Below are 17,709 nucleotides of genomic sequence, written 5' to 3'. Positions count from 1 at the left end.
ACTGCAGCGTTGCTCAACATTTTCAGGCTCTCATTCAGTCACAAATGTATGTGGCACCCCCCGCCCCAACACACAACACATTAACTATGAAAGCAAGAGTACAACAATGTCTCAATGAAGCCAATAGAACTGATTTGTGTGGCTGTGTATTGAGAGGTTGACAGAGCACACTTCACCTGGATGGACCGGGCCGTGCTGGGAGTGGGGAAAGGAGATTTGCTTTGCTGTAGACTAATACATTTTTCGATGCCTCACGAACCCCCTGGTTGCCTTTCATGACCCTCCTCTCCAGGATTGAGAAACAAAGCTCTACTGCTGCTCTGTGAGGGGAAGTCTCCTTTAGCTCAAGGGAGTGGCTCTGTGTATTTGGGTCAGGTAGACGCGAGTTCAATCCTTGACACACCATGACCTTTCCCAGTATGAGGTTCCCAGGTAGCGGCACGGTTGCTGCCAGACCTATAAGTTTGCTCTCCTGCTTTGTATTCATGCCCTGTACAAAGCCAGCTGGGTGGGTTTATTGCCCGCGTGGCAGAACGACAGGGGAGTCCAAGAAAAACTCATGGCATAAGGTGCACGCCACCGCCACGAAGCGAATGTACTCCTGGAAGTCAACTTCCCCGTCTCTGTTAGCATCCAGGATGCTCATCAGTTCCTCAAAGGCACCTTCCTTCACTTGGACCTGGGGGCAAGAGTGAAGATGAGTAACAGGGCAAGAGAAACCCCCTTAGGAGTCTTTCAAACGCGGTGACAGCCAGACGGGACAGATCGCCTAGTGGTTAGAACAGTAGGTTACAGTTCAGGAGACCCGCCTTCAAGTCCTGTCTTTGCCATGAATTCTGCGACGGACTCTGGGCAAACCGCTCCGAGCTTTACTCCCATGGGGTAATAAGGGACCAATAATTAGTCTAGTTAGGCAACTTTGCAACAAAAAAACTTCAAAAACAGACTCCAACGAGAGACTGCTGAACTTGAATTAATATGCAAATTAGATACAATTAATTTAGGTTTAAACAGAGACTGGGAATGGTTGGGTCATTACACTAATTGAATCTATTTCCCCATGTTAAGTTCTCCTCACACCTTCTATGGGTCATCTCGATTAGCACTTCAAAGGTTTTTTTCTCTCCCCGGCTGCTGATGATAGCTCATCTCAATTGATTGGCCTCTTACAGTTGGTCTGGCTACTCCCACCTTTTCCTGTTCTCTGTATGTATAAATATCTTCTTACTGTGTGTTCCAGTCTATGCAGCCGATGAAATGGGTTGTAGCCCACGAAAGCTTATGCTCTAATAAATTTGTTAGTCTCTAAGGTGCCACAAGCACTCCTGTAACAAAAACAACAAGGAGTCTGGTGGCACCTTAAAGACCAACAGATTTATTTGGGCAGAAGCTTTCGTGGGTAAAAACCTCACTTCTTCAGATGCAAGTCCTCCTGTTCTTTTTGCGGATACAGACTAACACGGCTGCTACTCTGAAATCTATTTAGGTTGTAAGCTCTTCGGGACAGGAACTGTCTCTCCCGATGCATTTGTACAGCACTGGTTCAAGGGGCCTGGATCATGCGTGGGGCCGCTCGGTGCTACCGGAACCTATGTAATAAGGAGCTGAGGAAGAAATGTCCGTCCCAAGCGGGTTGCGGAAATTCGACACCTTTCCCTGGTCGCTGTCAGAGGCAGTTATCATTCCTCTGCCCTGTGATGAAATGCTGGTCCCCCACCACCACCCCGGTTCTCACAGGCCCAGCCCCATTCTGCAGGGGCTGGTCACGTCCTGCCAACTTGGCTCATAAGACATTGAAATCGGACCAAACTATCCTCAGAGCTGCTGTAACCCCTGGTGACAGCCCAGCACCAGGCCACCAGGGCATGGTTGCTGGGCAGCATTTGTACGGCCACGCACGGGGTCTGCTTCCAGTCCAAGCCAGAACCCAGGAGCGCAGGTGTAAATCGTCATGTCCCATTCCAGAGGCTGGTCCTCATAGAGGATAACAGCCTACTACTGTCATCTGCTACCAGGGCTACTCTTCTCGCTCAAGTGGCAGAGAGTCCAGGCTTTGGTCCCAGAGACCTAGGGCTCAGATGGAGCTGGCGGGGATTTGTCCATGGGACAAGGAAAGATACGTTGAAAACAAATAAAAACGTCAAGAGGCAGCATGGCCTAGTGGATAGGGCTCTAGCTAGAGAACTAGGCTCTTTCCCGGCTCTGGCACTAACTTGCTGGGTGACCTTGGTCACCTCACTTCCCTTCTCCATGCCTGTTTCCCTCCCACCCTGGGTCTATTAGACTGTGAGCTCCAGGACTGTCTCTCCTGCTGGGTCTATGCAGCTGAGGCCGCTAGGTCCTGGGAATTATTGTTATTCACAGTTTGTAACCAGTTCGGGGTGGAGACTGCTCTCGTCTCATCCCAACGGCTCCGTTCCAGCCTGCCTCGGCACCCTCTACCTCCGCACGCTTACTCACGTCTCCCAGGCTGGGCAGCTCCTTCTCCAGCAGCTCCTTCAGCTCCCCTCTGCTGAGCGTGAATCTGTCGCCTTCCTGTTTGGAATAGCGCTGGAAAGTGCAAACCAGCACGGCCAGCGCCTGCTGCAGCGTCTGTGGAGCGGCCATGGCTCACGCCCGGTGGGGCTGAAAGGCAGGAGCAGTGCAGGTGGGTTAGCAGAGGCCACGGCCCCACTGGGGAGACAGAGAACGTGGGGGGCCCTTTGGGTGGGGCGTGTAGAGGAACCGACCCGGGGAGCTGAAGGTGGCCAGGTGTCCGGTTTTCGAGTGGAACACCCGGTCGAAAAGGGACCCTGGCGGTTCCGGTCAGCACCGTTAAAAGTCCCGTTGGCGGTGCTGCGGAGCTAAGGCAGGCTAGTCCCTACCTGTCCTGGCTCCGCACTGCGCCCCGGGAGCAGCCAGCAGGCCCAGCTCCTAGGCGGGGAGGCCACAGGGCTCCACGCGCTGCCCCCACCCCGAGCACCAGCTCCGCACTCCCATTGGCCAGGAATCGTGGCCAATGGGAGCTGCAGGGGCGGTGCCTGCGGGCAAGAGTAGCGTGCGGAGCTGCCTGCCATGCCTCCGCCTAGGAGCCGGGCCTGCTGGCCGCTTCGAAGGCGCAGCACGGAGTCAGGACAGGCAAGAACCCTGCCTTACCCCCTGCTGCGCCACTAACCGGGAGCCACTGGAGGTAAGCCTGCGCCCCAACCCCCTGCCCCAGCCCTGAGCCCCCCCAAACCTGGAGCCCCCTCCTGCACCCCAAACCCCTCATCCATGGCCCCACCCCAGAGCCTGCACCCCCAGCTGGAGCCCTCACCCCCTCCTGCACCCCAACCCCCTGCCCTAGCCCGGAGCCCCCTCCTGCACCCTGAACCCCTCATTTCTGGCCCCACCCCAGAGCCCACACCCCCAGTTACAACCCTCACCCCTCCCGCACCCCAACTCCCTGTCCCAATCCAGAGCCCCCTCCCGCACCCTGAAGCCCTTATTTCTGGCCCCACCCCAGAACCTGCACCCCCAGTTAGAGCCCTCACCCCTTCCCGCACCCCAACCCCCTGCCCCAGCCCAGTGAAAGTGAGTGAGGGTGGGGGAGAGCGAGCAACGGAGGGAGGGGGAATGTAGTGAGCGGGGGGCAGGGCCTTGGGAAAGGGGGAGTGGCCTCAAGGAAAGGGCGGGGCTAGGGTGTTCGGTTTTGTGCAATTTGAAAGTTGGGAACCCTAGGCAGCCCAGGGAAGGCCCAGCGCCTCCCAGCTTTGAACAACTCATGCCCAGGTTGGTTATTGCACCACAAAACCCTGATGAGGCCGTCTAGCATCCCCGGCCCTCAAGCAGCGACGTGAGCCGTGCAGGGGAGGTGCCGGGGAACGGAGACAGCGACTTGGAGGAGTTTGCCCTGTGACCGCAGAGGAGCCTTTTGCCAGCGCTAAGCCGGGCTGTGTCACCGGGGGCATTACCAGCGCCTCAGAGGAGGCTCTCGCTCGACGCCTCCGTTTTCAGAGGTCTCTAAATCACACACCCACCGTCCACGTCGTCTCAAACTCAGCAGAAACATTCGACCTTATCCCCCAGCCCGGCCTACCGGTTCTGAGGCCAATCCGTCTCTCTTTGTGGAGTCTAGAGGGGAACCCAGCACTGGCCTTTGAATGGAGACCCTCAGCTCGGAGGTGGCTCAGACGGGCCGGCATGGTGCCAGAGTCCACTGCAGCCTTCCCGGTGATTTCAACGGGCTTTGCACCAGGCCCTGGAGTACTGGGGCTCCCTCCCCCGTGACACAGAAACACGGGAGAGGTGCCATGTTCTGCAGCTGATGCGTCCACTGGGGGATAGTCTGGGGACAGAGGCCCGACCCCCACACACACACACACACATACAGGAATTTCTGCTGGGAATATCGAGCCGCGTACGGCCACTGGGTCCCGCATTAGCTGCAAAACCAAACCTGGTAGCCCAGGAGAGGCCTTGCTTTGGAAAGGGATTGGAATCGTACAAAGTTGAACCACAGCGGGTGTTTCCTTCCCCTCCGCACACCCACACGCTGAGTCACTCCGGCCTGTGGCAGGCAGCGCCTGCTTTTCCACCAGCTCCTCCAGCCTCCCTGCTCTGGCCCGCCCAGCTCGGAGGAGGCAAACGAGCTGAGCTGTGAAGGGCCGGGGCTGGGGGGTATCCTCCAGAGAAAGTCCCCTCGGGTAGCTCTGGGCAGTTTGGTGATCAGTAGAAAACATTAGCGAGAGAGAGAGACACGTTGTGGAAGGAAGGAAGGATAGATAGATAGATAGATAGATAGATAGATAGAGGGGGTGTCTGGGGATAGATAGATAGATAGATAGATAGATAGATAGATAGATAGATAGATAGATAGATAGATAGATAGATAGAGGGGGTGTATGGAGATAGATAGATAGATAGATAGATAGATAGATAGATAGATAGATAGATAGATAGNNNAGATAGATAGATAGATAGATAGATAGATAGATAGATAGATAGATAGATAGATAGTCACTCTTCATGGTGAGGATGACCAAGCAGTGTTGGGCCAAGGCCAGGACAGTTTCCTGGCTGCTCCAGAGGGGACACAGGTGTATGGGGTCCTGCAGGAGTGAGGGGCCCTATTGCCAGTTCTCCCCTCCTGCGCAGAGAGCCAGACCTCAGCCCTCCCCGGGCAGGTGGATAAACACCCCCGCCCTGGCAGGGCAAAGGCAAAGGCAGGAAAATGCCCAGTTCAGCCCGGCCCTCCTCAGGGGAGCCAGCAGCCGGTTGAAGGGCTGCGGGCACGGGAGACGAGATGGATGCAGCGGGGCTCAAAGGGATGACGCCGGCCACAGACACAACCCTGCTCTTTCCAAAGCTCTTCTCATCTGCCATCCCCGGGGGTTAATATACATCGTTCCTAGAGTGGTCCCGGGCCAGGCCAGGTGGCGGTTTGGCAGGGCGGCCGCTGAGTAAATCCCCATTTGCCTTGAAAATGGGAGCCAGCCGGAGAGACGGACCGAGCGCCCAGCCAAAGGCACATTGCAAGGGGTGTGGCGGCTTCCCCTCCTCTGCCAGGGCTCCCCCATTCCCCCTCTCTGCTGCCGCACACGCGGGCCCCATCACGCCAGTAACCTCTACCGGCATCGCTTCCTGGGAGCGGCATCCCCACAGCTGGAACATCGGGGCAACCTCTGGAGCCCAGCCCAACCCCTCAGGGAAAGATGGCAGCATTTAGGAACAAAACTCACCGACACGGACAACGAGGTTAAGGGTCCGGGGCAGCCCAGCGTGAGCAGGCGTGTAGGGAGGGTGGGAACCGTCCTGAAGCCACCTGCTTTACCAGCTCCCGGTTCAGACTCGGATGGGCTCTCCTAGGCATCAGGTTAATATCGCAGGCAAGTCTGGGAAACGGCCCAGAGCCAGATCCACCCAAGAGTTGCATCAAACTGGCTTCGAATCCACGCCCTGAGCTGCGCATGGAGTTGGAGCAGCGTCACGGACGGTTTTGAAATCCAGGCTGGGCGTTTGTCTAAACGCTTTGCTCTGGGAATTGGGGGGGGGGGTCAGCTCTCCGGCCCGTGTTATCCCGGAGGTCAGACAATGTCCGCAATGGGCCCCTCTAGCCATCTGTGACTCCACGAATCCCCCAGCACACGGAGCTCCCGAGAGGGTCCTGGACTCCTTCATTTACTGAGCACAAGCGTTTCAGCTGGGGGGTCTCTCCCTTCCCATCCGTTCAAATCCTTTCTCCCCCTCTGGTGGGAGGAGGGAATCGAACCTGGGTCTCCCATATCCCACTGGAGTGCTCTCGCCACAGGGCAAGAAGTTATAAGATGGGCACCGGCTGCTGTCTGAACAGGACCCGACCAGAAATGCGCTCGGAGCTCGCCTGCCGGCCCAGGCCCCGCACACAACTGGGACAGCCAACCGCCTCTACTCCCGGTGCACGGGCCTTTCTGGGCGTGGGCACACAGGCAGTGGGGCTGGGGTCCAGAGGCAGTGACGTAGGTGCCTACAAGGTTCAGCGGGCGTTTTGTGGATCATAGTGGAGCCAAGACTTGGACTTAGGCCCCTAAACCTGAAACTCGCCTGCCCAAGCGCCTTCCGGACCCCACTTCCTGTGCCACGTTTCGGGGGTGACCAGCACTTCCCTGCTGCCCAGGGGGGTGCAGATAAACACATCAACCCTTGTGAGATCCAACCAACAGTCTGTTCCAAGTGCTGTATGCCCCTCACTCTGCAGTAGGACAACGCCAGATTAGGCGGAAAGAGCCCAGGACTATATTCCTGTCTAACGTCTCTTTAAACAAAAGCTCACAGGTGCAGTGCTGGCTTTGTTTCTGATGTCCGTCCGTCCCCCAGGATTTGTAAATTTGTTCAAACTTCCCAGATAAATAGTTTCAAGAACTTGTGAGCTGGTCAGCTACTCTGGCACCAGCGGTGCTAAGAGAGACACCGAGGAGCGAAGAGAGACAGGCTCATCGTGACATGGAAAAAGCTCACTGGCGATTTCTGCGCTTTTACGTCCTTTGCGAGGGTGGTTCAGGGCTGGGGAATGAAGTGTCATTAAACCTTCAGGGGCTCGGTTTCTTACCCGGAGAACGCAGGGCTATGAAACCACCCCCCTTGGCAAACAAAAAATAACATCAAATAAATCCCCAGCTCTTTAATAATGCATCATAAATAAATAGAAAACAGCACAAATTCCTGCAGCTGAATACAACCCTGTCTGGAAAGGCAGCTGCTTCTGGCCCAGGGAGAGGATCTTGTCTTTAAATAATGGATTTAAAGATCACCTTAGCAGAGCAACTTCCCCCAGCCCCCTGTTTGAATCTGGTCTCCCAATTGAGAAGTAGGTTAAATCTGTTGTCAATTTCCTTACCCAATGTGGGAAGCTGATTGGTTCCCCTCAGGGGCGTGGGACAGGCCAGCTGTGTTATAAAAGACCAGTTCAGGGGGGAGAGAAAGGCACTGAGAGATCTGAGTATTTTCAGTGCTGGGGAAGTGGTGGAAAAAGTGAGAAGGGATGGTTTAAAGAGGGAAAAAAGAGCTGCCTTTGTTTGTGGTTTAGGCCTTTATAAATAGCCCAGGCGGATGTCTCTGGGGTGTAGCGTTTCAAGGAAGGATTTTAATGCTGGCTCTCTGCATGCAGGCTCTTGCTCTAGGTAGATGAGTGACTCATGTGGGTGTGGTACAGAGATGAGCAGCCTAGGACCGTAGTACATAACTCGGTTTTTCAGATGAGGCTGGGCAGGGGCAGGTGGGGGTGGGGGAGCGTGGCTAGTTCACAGCTGGCAGCCCCATAGGGTGGGATTGAAGTTTCTCCATCTTGTAGGAGATTTAAATGATCAACTGACTCGCAGGGGAGGCCATCCTGTTTCCGTGGTGGGGGGGTGTCACGGACTCACAGATCGTGCCCATTCTTGGCTCCGTGGGGGGTGCCCCTTTCAGTGGGACAGCCCTTCTTGGGGGTCCACTCTCTCCTGGGTTTGGCCCCTCCACCTCCTGGAGCCGCACCTCTCTGAGCCTTAGCACGTCTGTCTCTCACTGTGGGACCCCTCAGGGAGTCCCCTCGCTCGGGACCCCCGGGGCCTCCACGCCTGAAGGGGTTGATGCAACCCTGTTCTCTAGACCGGAGCAACTCTCAGCCAGTATAAAACAGGAGGGTTTATTGAGAGTTGAACCCACACAGGAACCTCTCAGGGCCTCAGGCCTGGCCTCCCTCAGCCCAGCACATCCCAGTCTCTCTGCCTCCAGGTGGGCTCTGCCTGCTCCCCCTCTCCAGCCCTGAGCCCCCCTGCTTCCCAGCTGGGCATCTGAGATCCCCTGCCCCAAACCCCGTCTCTGTCCATTGTCTTCTCTCCAGGTAAACTGGGTTGTAAACTGGGGCCTCCTCTCCCCTCTTCTGTCCTCTGGCTGGAACCGGCTGGTTAGGTCACTGGGTCCTCACTCTGCAGCCCATTGTCCTCCCACTGGCCAGAACCAGCTGCAACTCCTGATCTGGGTCTCTGGGTCGCCCAGTCGCCGGGGTAAACTCCCTCTCCCCTCACCTCGTTAAACCAGTAACACCCAGGGAAACTGAGTCCCACCCCCTCCGCATGCAAACCATTGAAACCCCACCGAAAACAAGAAAACCCCCCACTTTGTCACAGGGGGGCTGCTAGGTCCTAGGCAGCGTGTGGAGCCGCTATCTTAGCCTGGTAGCAGTCAGGACACCCGGTGCTGCGCAGGGACTTACCCAGAGCTTCATCTGTATTGAAAGAGGTGCCGGGGCTCAGGCAATCTTTTAACCTTCATAACTATGGCAACAAGCCCAGAGGCACCGGGGCTCTGAACGGCCAGGCCCGGGGCTCAGGCCTGGACCAAAGTAAGCACCAGACTTAACTACTTTGAAGGCTCTTCCCCGGAAATAAAAGCTCTTCCTACCCGAGGGAAGAAGGTTATTTAGTGAGGACTCAGCCCAGTTTTCCTGCCTTCTGGCCTCTCCTCAGCATGGTGCAGCGCGGCTCCGTTCCCGGCTCTGAGGCCGCGGAAGGGGACTGGTTACTAGGAGAACTCAGGTCCATTCCAGCGCTCGGAGGGAGAGGGGTCTAGTGGCTAGTACACCAAGGGGCCAGTGGTCAAGAAAACTAAGCTCTGTATAATAATAACTCCACCGACCCAGAGAGGGGGGCTCATGGTCTGAAACGCCCGATCTCTGTGCAAGCCCAGGTCTGAATCCACCCTGCTGAGATGAAGCAGGGAGTTCCACCTAGTTGTAAGAGGTTGCGGCACAATCAGCAAAAGCTCTGCCTGTTCTCCAGGGCTCGTCAAATCCTCGATTGTGCAGCGCGCTGGGGTCGCTGCCTCCCTCCGCCTCAGAGGTGGCTGCATTTCAGTGGCGCTTTGTGTCCTCCAGCACTTAGATGCGGGGAAGGGTGTTGTATAAAGCAATAGATTCCCTACCCCTGGCTGGGGCGGGTAGGAATTGGGCAGTGTCCCTTTAAATAGTCCGGGAGCCTCCGGCGCTGCTCACCGCGTTCTAGTGCGGACACAGGGCAGCCGGGTGGACGTGGAGCTCGGCCGTGTGAGTTCTTGGACCCGGCTGCGTCCCCGGGAGAGCAAAGGCGCGCAGAACCGGCCCGGGGCCGCATTCCGAGAAGGACTAAGGGGTAAATTTTTCCGAGAGAGAGTCATTACCCAGAGGGGCGATTTCCAAAGGGGTGGAGAGATTCTCCATCCCTGGCAATTTAAGAATCCCAATGGGATGTTTTCCAAAAAGCTCAGCTCTAGGAATTCTGTGGGGGCCGTTCTCTGGATGGAGCTATGCAGACGAGAGGCTCCCAACAGTCCCTCCTGGCCTTGGCATCTCTGAATGTATGCCCCCGAGGCAGGCAAGCGCCTACTCCCCCCCATGTGTCTGCAAAACCAAGCCAGTGCCACGTTCGTGGGGCCGGGCTAGGGGAGGCAGGTTCAGGGGGGGTTGGCACCACCCGGGATGGAATAGCAGGCTGTTTCAGCCAGGTCCCAACACCCTGCCCGTCACTGGGGTATCTGGGTGCCTGCTGGGAAGAGAGGGTGTGTGAGGTCCCTGTGAGTCAGATCAGACTTGGGTTTTCTGCCCAGCACATGGTTTAACCCCCACCCTTCTTCTCCTGCCACGCAGGTTTCACGGGCATGGCGGGCTGTGTCAGCAGCCTCTGGGTCAGGCGGGAAGCCAGGGGCGTTACGAGGGGGAAAGGGAAGCCTTCCGGGGACCCGATCCCAGCCCTGCTCACGAGACACAACGGAAACCTCTGGCTGAAGCAACTTTACTGTGCGTTGACCCCGTTCACACACAGCAGCCACGCAGGGCGGCTCGGGGTTCAGATCTTGCGGTTCCTCTCATCGGCGCACTCCCGGAAAAACTCGTTGCACAGCTCGGCGGTGAGAGCCAGGAACACCGCGTATTCCTGGAAATCCAGTTCCTCGTCCCCGTTGGCATCCAGATTCCCCATCAGCTTCTTCAGGCCACTTTCGTCCACCTGGTCCTGCAGCAGGGGGAGGAGAGAGACACGGGCATCGAATGCAGCTTGGGCCCAGACCCTGGTCAAATAGGAAGCCGGGCTCCACAGGCCGATAGATGGGGAGGAGGAAGGATAGTATAGTGGTTACAGCTCAGAGCTGGGAGCCAGGACTCTTAAGGAAATCACTGCCTCAGTTTCCCCATAGGATACTTCCTTTGTAAAGAGCTAAGGCTTTAGGTGCCACATCAGCTGCTATTGTTATTTGGAAACCACGTTGGCTGTGTGTCTGCTTGACGCCCATCGGCTCTGAAAGCGTCAGGCCGAGCCTCTGCGGGCCAGCCCGAGAGTCCCCACCTGCATCCCCCTCCACTTACCCCGACAAAGCTGGGCAGCTCCGTGAGGAGCAGCTCCTTCATCTCCGCCTTGCTGAGCTTGTACCTGTCCCCCTCCTTGCCGGAATACTTATGGAAGGTGCCCACCAGCACCGCGAGGGCCTGTTCCATGGGAGACGCCATCCCGCCGCCGACAGAGCTGAAAGGGGACAGAAAAGGGTCCAGAGAAGAGCAACAAGAATGATTAAAGGTCTTGAGAACATGACCTATGAAGGAAGGCTGAAAGAATTGGGTTTGTTTAGTTTGGAAAAGAGAAGACTGAGAGGGGACATGATAGCAGTTTTCAGGTATCTAAAAGGGTGTCATAAGGAGGAGGGAGAAAACTTGTTCACCTTAGCCTCTAAGGATAGAACCAGAAGCAATGGGTTTAAACTGCAGCAAGGGAGGTCTAGGTTGGACATTAGGAAAAAGTTCCTAACTGTCAGGGTGGTTAAACACTGGAATAAATTGCCTAGGGAGGTTGTGGAATCTCCATCTCTGGAGATATTTAAGAGTAGGTTAGATAAATGTCTATCAGGGATGGTCTAGACAGTATTTGGTCCTGCCATGCGGGCAGGGGACTGGACTCGATGACCTCTCGAGGTCCCTTCCAGTCCTAGAATCTATGGATCTATGGACAGCAGAGTGCAGGGCTTGGGGGAGAGCAAATGGCACTTCGGGGGGGATAGGGGGGCTGACTCTCCAGCCTCCCCCCGCGAGGTCTCACCTTGCAGCACCCCCCACTGTGCTCCGGGGCACGGTGATGGAACAAAAACTACATGATCCTCGCAGTGACTGACTGTTTTTTCCCTGCCCCTCTGCCGGGAAATCGACTACAAATGTGGCGTGCCAGGATCTTAGCCTCAGAAGGAGACAGAGGGAGGGAGGCAAAGCCCAGCCCCACGTGTGTAACCCTGTCCTGGGGGCCGTGCCCGCGTCTGACCCATACCAGAGCCGGTCTGGCTTTTCCTGGGGCTTTGGCAGCGTTCGTCTCACTGAACTGAACTCTCTGGGGCTGGCTCGGGGTCCTTCCTGCTGCAGGAGTGCCTAGCAGCTAGAGCCCCACATGGGTTTCATCCCGCTCCCGCTATCCCAGCAGTGAGGGGGACCCATGGGATCCCAATCCTGCTGCAGGGCTCGGGGTCAGTCCCTGCTCCACCCAGGGAGAGTGCAAAGCAGCAATGGGGCTAGAAATCCCTACGTAATTCCCCTGCCTGCTCCGGGCCTTCATTAGCAGAGCACCATCCCGCAGCGCCCCTGGGAAGGAGAGGCCGTATCCCCACCCGGATGCCTATGGGGAAACAGAATGGTGAAAGAGAGGCTCTGGGTTACACAACACATCAGTGGCAAAGCAGGGATTCGAACCGAGCACCGGGCATGAGAGATGCAGGGGGGATTTCTGCTACACACACACTAGGAAGCAGAGCTTGAGCTGATGGGTCAGAACCATCCCCAGCCCAACAGCCCCCAGGCGTTGAACTCCGCCAACAGCTCCGGGGCGTGGCTCTGTAGCCCGCGTCTGCAGCTCCGAGCTCAGCCCCCGTTGCCAGTCCGGAGTGGACCCAGCCCCCTCACTCTGCACCTGCTAGGGAGTCCCAACGCCTCTCAAAGTGCCCTTTGCAGCCAGCTACGGAGCAAGGCCGTGCAATGAAACCAAATAATCCCCAGAAAACTTACCAAGCCAAGCGGAAGGGGGATCCGAGCAGCGAGGGAGGGGAATGGAGGCAGGGGAAGTGTGGTTCTCTACCCAATAGGATGCAGCCTGCTTTCTCCAGCAGCTCTGGGAAGAGCAGACCTGTAAGAACCTGAATTCCCCTAAAAGACGCCCTCCCCGCAGGCCAGCCTGCGGCGCGGCCTCCCCGAGCTGAATTTCCATCTTCAGCACCCAGCGTCTCTATTTCAGTTGTGTCCCGTCCCTGGGGAGGGAAGCTGGATGGCTTGGACGGGGTTAATTCATGTCCAGGGGTGCTTTGGACCTGGATAAATGCTGCAAGTCATTTGTGGTTTGGATTGAGAATTGTGAGCTGAAAATGCAGGGATCAAGCCTCATTCTGGGGTGGATCCTGCCCCCCCATGACACCCAGGCCTAGCAAGACCCCCAGATATCACCCCACAAAATTAAAAGGCATTTTCCCCTTTGGGCTCTGAGGCTGTTGTTTGAACCATGACTATTAACGGCAGCTTTTCCTGATAACTAGCACAGACCTGCCTCCCGCTAACGAGGCCCTGGGCGTGCGAGCTGAAACCTGTCTAGCAGGTATTGCAGAGCTGAGCACACCTGGGTACCTGCAGCCACACCCACACACCTGAGCACAGACCCAGCCACGTGAGCTCAGCTGCTCCATGTGCCAGGAGGTACCATGCAAGATTGCTCCCTGGAAACGTTACGGGGCAGGAATTCAGACCGACCCCAGATTTGATTCCCAGAATAATCAGTTGCCCAAATACAAAATGGGAAATGGACTGCCAAGGCCGGGGTACTGCAGAAACGGATCTGGGAGTTATAGGGGGTCACAGGCTATGAGTCCATGTGATACTGCTGCAAAGCAAGTGAGCGCCATTCCGGGATGGACCAGCTGAAGTGTTATAAGCGAGACGTAGGACGTAATTCTTTCGCTCTTCTTCGCGCTGATCGGGCCTCACCTGGAGCAGTGTCCAGTTCTGAACACTGCGCTTCGGGGACGGGGGGGCAAATTGGAGAAAGCCCAGAGGAGAGCGTCTAGAAAACACGGCCTACAAGGAAAGGCTGAAAAATTGGGTTTGTTTCGTGTGGAGAAGAGAAGGCTGAGGGGGGAACAGAACAGTCTTCAGACATGTAAAAGGTTGTTATAAAGAGGAGGGTGATAAATTGTTCTCCTGAACCCCTGGGGTCAGGACGAGAAGTAACGGGTTGAAATTGCAGCAAGGGAGATTTCGATCAGACATTAGGGCAAACAGCCTGTCGGGGTCGTTAAGCACTGGAACTGATTACTGACCGAGGTTGTGGAATCTCTGTCACTGGAGGGTTTTAGGAGCAGGTTGGACAAACCCCTGTTGGGGATGTTCTAGACAATACTTAGTCCTGGCTGAGTGCAGGGGACTGGACTAGACGACCTCGCGAGGGCCCTTCCAGCCCAACATTTCTATAATTCCAGGCCTCTTCAGCCTCTGAGATTCTCCCGGGGGGTCTAGTCCCTCTGGTGGTTTAGGGGACGTCTCCTCTCCAAGCCTCCAGCTGCTTCCCTGCTGCGAACAGCCCTGGCCTTGGGTCCCCCCTCAGCGTTTCAGCATCTTGGGAATGGCAGATCCAGGGGCCTCTCTACTTCAGTCCCTCGCTTCCTGACCCCCTCACCCTCTCAGCATAGCCCAGACGCCTGCCTTAGGGGCAGGGTTGCCCCGTGGGTTCGTGTCCGCCTGCCTGGGGCCCCTGCTGCTCTAAATCGTGGCTCCAGGAGGGGTCGATGTGTGTTTTAACCGACGCTCGGTGTGAGCGAGGAAACTCAAAGCCTGGCCCGTGTCGCCTGCCTGCTGCCCGTGCTCTCTCAAGACGGATCGTGTGGAAGCGAAAGGACCCGGCTCACCGGTGGAAGGCGACCTCCCAATGTTCGTCCCGTGGCTGGATGCACAGCGGGAAGGCGCTCAGCTCCTACGGGGGGAGGGCGGCACAAGAACCTACAGGGAACTGACCAGTGCAGGGAGGCTTTAGCCGCAGGGCAATGCGGCTAGCCGGGGTCTCAGGAGCCACCGAGAATGCAGCCCAGCTGGGAGAATTCGAGGTTATCGCTCCAGGCTGGCCTTGCACAGCCCTTCACACGCGTGGGCCGCCAAAGCTCGCGCACCAAGAGCTTTGCAAGCCGAGTCGGCCCGAGCTTGGGCCATGTGGTTCGAGTTACAGGCGCGCCGAGGCTCTGCTCAGAGCATGCAGAGCCCAGCGTGTGGGGTCCTTTTTTTTCCTTTTCTGCTTGCGTCACTCGGAAACGGCTTGAATCATCAGGCTCAAAGTTTCCAAAACAATCACCCCCGGGCTGGGACGCAGCATGGGGAATCCTAGGCCGAAAGGAATCGGCAGGGGGAATTGATGAGTAATTTGAAAAGGCTAATTAGCCAGGAAGTTAGACCTGAACCTTCTCTATGGAGGCCACTGCTCCCCCCTCCCCTCATTACCGGCTGGATTCTGAAAGGCTCAGATGAGACTCTGGGATCACAGAGCCCTGGAGATGAGCCCAGAAAATCTCGCTCCTGAGACACACCCTGGCATAAGCATCTTTAGAAAGCCTTTTATTGAAAGCCCGGGTGATTACACTGGAAACAAGGGGGCCACGGGGGGCTGAGGCACAAGAATCCCGGCCCCGCTGGCATCTGGGGTCACTTCTTACGCAGCTGTTTCTGGCGCTGATCCTTGAAGAAGTCGTTGAAGCCCATGGCCACGCAGGCTAAGAAGCAGGCAAACTCCTGGAAATCCACCTCGTTGTCCTTGTTGACATCCAGGTCGCTCATGATCTTCTGAAATTCAGCGTCGTCCATTTGCTTCTGTGAGAAGCCGGGGGAGAGACGCCGGGTTAGCTCAGCGGCCTGCTTCTAGGCGGGGTCCCTGCCACCACCAGGCTGCACGTCGGACGCTCAGCCGGTCAATGCTGGAGCAGGCCAATATCCTGGCTCCCTCCCTCCCTCCCCCAACCACTCGCTTGCGTGGTTCAGCAGCTGGGTACGTCTTGTCTAGGAGCATGGCAGCCTGGATCAGACCAGCCGGTATCCCGCCTCCGACACGGGCTGGCACCAGCAGCTTCAGAGGAGGGTGCAAGAAACCCCCAGCTGGCCGAGCTAGGACAGTCCACCCAAGAGGCTAAGATTTACTCGTGTAAGCCCGGAAGCACATGGTTCATTGCCCTTCCAAAATATTCACCCTCGTGAACTGATTGTAGTCTAGTTAAACTAGGAGCACGTTGGCTCTGGGACCGTCACTCATGTCTGGGCAGCACCAGCACAATGAGCCCCTGATCTGGTGGAGACCTTGGGGTGCTCGTCTTCACATAACCCGGGCTAACCCCGTTTGGCTCTTTGTCCCCCTCTAAGAGCCAACTGCTAGCAGAGCACCTCATCCTCCCTGATTGAACTAACCTTGTTATCTCCAGACTGATTCATACCTGCCTCTGGAAATTTCCATTACTTGCATCTGAAGAAGTGAGGTTCTTACCCACGAAAGCTTATGCTCCCCATACTTCTGTTAGTCTTAAAGGTGCCACAGGACCCTCTGTTGCTTTTTACAGATTCAGACTAACACGGCTACCGCTCTGGTACTTGTCCCCCTCTAGTGGCTGCACCACATCTGGAAGGTTGAGTCTGCTACTGCCTCTGGGTTAATGGGCTTAGTCTGAATCTGGGAGCATGAGCTGAAAGTCCCCAGGTTCTGTTCCCACACGTGACCGGTGGGAACAGGGGCCTTGTTAAACGCAGATTAGGGGGCCCAGCTCTTCACGTGGGAAAGTGTCCAGCATTTCTGGAGATCTCACTGAATAGTTCTGATTGCAGGAAAAGACCAACCTTTGTGGCAATTTGGAAAGCATCATAATTTGATTAATCCTTGAAACAGGTGGATTTTGGGTATTGAACGTCTTCCCATGGCGCTTTTTTTTTAATTATTATTGAAATTTTGTTTTTTTAAATTTGGTAATTTTTGAAAATGCAAATTGTTTAATTTCCAAAATCAAGGGGATTTCTTTGGGCGGGGGAGGGTTTTCCAAAAATGAACATTTTGATAATTTAAAAAAAAGTCCTTTTTATAATTAAAAAAAAAACATTGTTTAAACTGACCAATCAGAGTTGGGAAAGAAAGAAGAAATTTAAAAAAATCAGTACATTTGTGTGACGCTGTCTGGTTCTGAAGATGGTTTCACCATAAATACTAGTTCAACCAAAAAATGGTGATCATTTTGAATCTTTTCCCTAATATTCCCCCTACCTCTTTCTTCTCTTAATTTCTTCCTGCTGCACTTGTCTGTCGATCTCCCTGAGGGCTTTGTCGTGGCGCCCATCACCACAGTATCTGGGCACCTTGCACATGAAATAGGGCAATAGCATGGCCCTTCGTGGCGTTTGTGGCTTCTCTTCCTGTTCAAGCTACTCTTCTCTGCGCCGTGCTAAGGGCAGACGGGGCTATGACCATCTGGCCTGGCCTCCTGCTTAACCATAGACCTCTACGCAGAGGAGAGTGGATCCGAACCCACCTCTCCACCTGGAGACCAGAGCACAAGGCAGATGGAGCCTTGACCCTTAGACCAGGTTGGTAACTGGTAAATAATTCCTCCCCGCTCCTTGATTGACACCCTTCGTGGACAGGTGTCGCATTCCCCCGCCCCCTTTGAGACGTCACCCAACACGTCTCAGCGTTTCGGTCTTTCCCTGCACCGTGGCACTTACGCTCTGGAAGCTCGGAAGCTCCTTGGTCAGCAGCTCCTTAAGCTCGGCCTTGCTGAGTTTGAATTTGTCGCCTTGCTTCGCCGAGTACTTGTGGAAGGTCGAGACCATCACGGCCAGAGCCTGCTCCAGGGGAACTGCCATCCCGGACCGCGTGCGAACCTGAGAAGCAGAAGCAGGGGGCGCGGGTTAGAGCCGGGGAGGGGAGCAAAGGGAAGGTGGGAACAGACTGCCCCTCGCCCAGGCTCACAGAATAGGAGGGAAGATGGTGCCTGGGGTGTCTCAAACGAGCTCCACCATCTTGGAAAGGGATTTGCACCACTGGATGCAATGTCCTCCGTCATGGAGAACGATGGCCGCAGCCGAAGGGCCTTCACAGCTAGCGAGGGACTGGCCCAGCTGGGCCCAGCTGTATGTGCTGGAGAGAGATCTCCACAGCTGGCGAGGGACTGGCCCAGCTGTATGTGCTGGAGAGAGATCTCCACAGCTGGCGAGGGACTGGCCCAGCT

The 17,709-nt window shown here is 56.0% G+C and overlaps 3 protein-coding genes across 3 annotated transcripts; all 3 read right to left on the bottom strand.

Annotated features, from left to right (window-relative positions):
* Positions 1 to 170: 170 nt before the first annotated feature.
* On the bottom strand, positions 171 to 5,902 carry LOC117888783 (protein S100-A2-like). The gene is made up of 3 exons (XM_034792496.1): positions 5,700 to 5,902; positions 2,461 to 2,625; positions 171 to 679 (listed from the first exon to the last, which is right to left on the bottom strand). Exons 2-3 carry the CDS (start codon positions 2,605 to 2,607, stop codon positions 515 to 517), a joined length of 312 nt encoding a protein of 103 aa, XP_034648387.1. The 5' UTR covers positions 2,608 to 2,625; positions 5,700 to 5,902; the 3' UTR covers positions 171 to 514.
* Positions 5,903 to 10,288: 4,386 nt separating this feature from the next.
* Positions 10,289 to 12,560, bottom strand: LOC117888784 (protein S100-A2-like). The gene is made up of 3 exons (XM_034792498.1): positions 12,485 to 12,560; positions 10,811 to 10,967; positions 10,289 to 10,460 (listed from the first exon to the last, which is right to left on the bottom strand). Exons 2-3 carry the CDS (start codon positions 10,949 to 10,951, stop codon positions 10,296 to 10,298), a joined length of 306 nt encoding a protein of 101 aa, XP_034648389.1. The 5' UTR covers positions 10,952 to 10,967; positions 12,485 to 12,560; the 3' UTR covers positions 10,289 to 10,295.
* A 2,505-nt stretch (positions 12,561 to 15,065) lies between these two features.
* Positions 15,066 to 17,361, bottom strand: LOC117888866 (protein S100-A4-like). Its single transcript, XM_034792648.1, has 2 exons — positions 17,204 to 17,361; positions 15,066 to 15,316 (listed from the first exon to the last, which is right to left on the bottom strand). Exons 1-2 carry the CDS (start codon positions 17,342 to 17,344, stop codon positions 15,152 to 15,154), a joined length of 306 nt encoding a protein of 101 aa, XP_034648539.1. The 5' UTR covers positions 17,345 to 17,361; the 3' UTR covers positions 15,066 to 15,151.
* Positions 17,362 to 17,709: the final 348 nt, after the last annotated feature.

Source organism: Trachemys scripta, chromosome 16 (genome assembly GCF_013100865.1).
Source record: "Trachemys scripta elegans isolate TJP31775 chromosome 16, CAS_Tse_1.0, whole genome shotgun sequence".
NCBI classification, from domain to species: Eukaryota; Metazoa; Chordata; order Testudines; family Emydidae; genus Trachemys; species Trachemys scripta.
Note: the sequence above shows the minus strand (reverse complement) of the source record. Positions and strands in the feature narration are given on the sequence as shown.

Excerpts from the sequence above, each read along its gene's own strand:
- LOC117888783 (XM_034792496.1), bottom strand. The coding sequence starts at position 2,607 with ATGGCCGCTCCACAGACGCTGCAGCAGGCGCTGGCCGTGCTGGTTTGC. Across the intron at positions 680-2,460 it reads AGCTGCCCAGCCTGGGAGAC|GTCCAAGTGAAGGAAGGTGC; the intron begins GTGAGTAAGCGT and ends TCTTGCCCCCAG.
- LOC117888784 (XM_034792498.1), bottom strand. The coding sequence starts at position 10,951 with ATGGCGTCTCCCATGGAACAGGCCCTCGCGGTGCTGGTGGGCACCTTC. Across the intron at positions 10,461-10,810 it reads AGCTGCCCAGCTTTGTCGGG|GACCAGGTGGACGAAAGTGG; the intron begins GTAAGTGGAGGG and ends CCCCTGCTGCAG.
- LOC117888866 (XM_034792648.1), bottom strand. The coding sequence starts at position 17,344 with ATGGCAGTTCCCCTGGAGCAGGCTCTGGCCGTGATGGTCTCGACCTTC. Across the intron at positions 15,317-17,203 it reads AGCTTCCGAGCTTCCAGAGC|AAGCAAATGGACGACGCTGA; the intron begins GTAAGTGCCACG and ends GGCTTCTCACAG.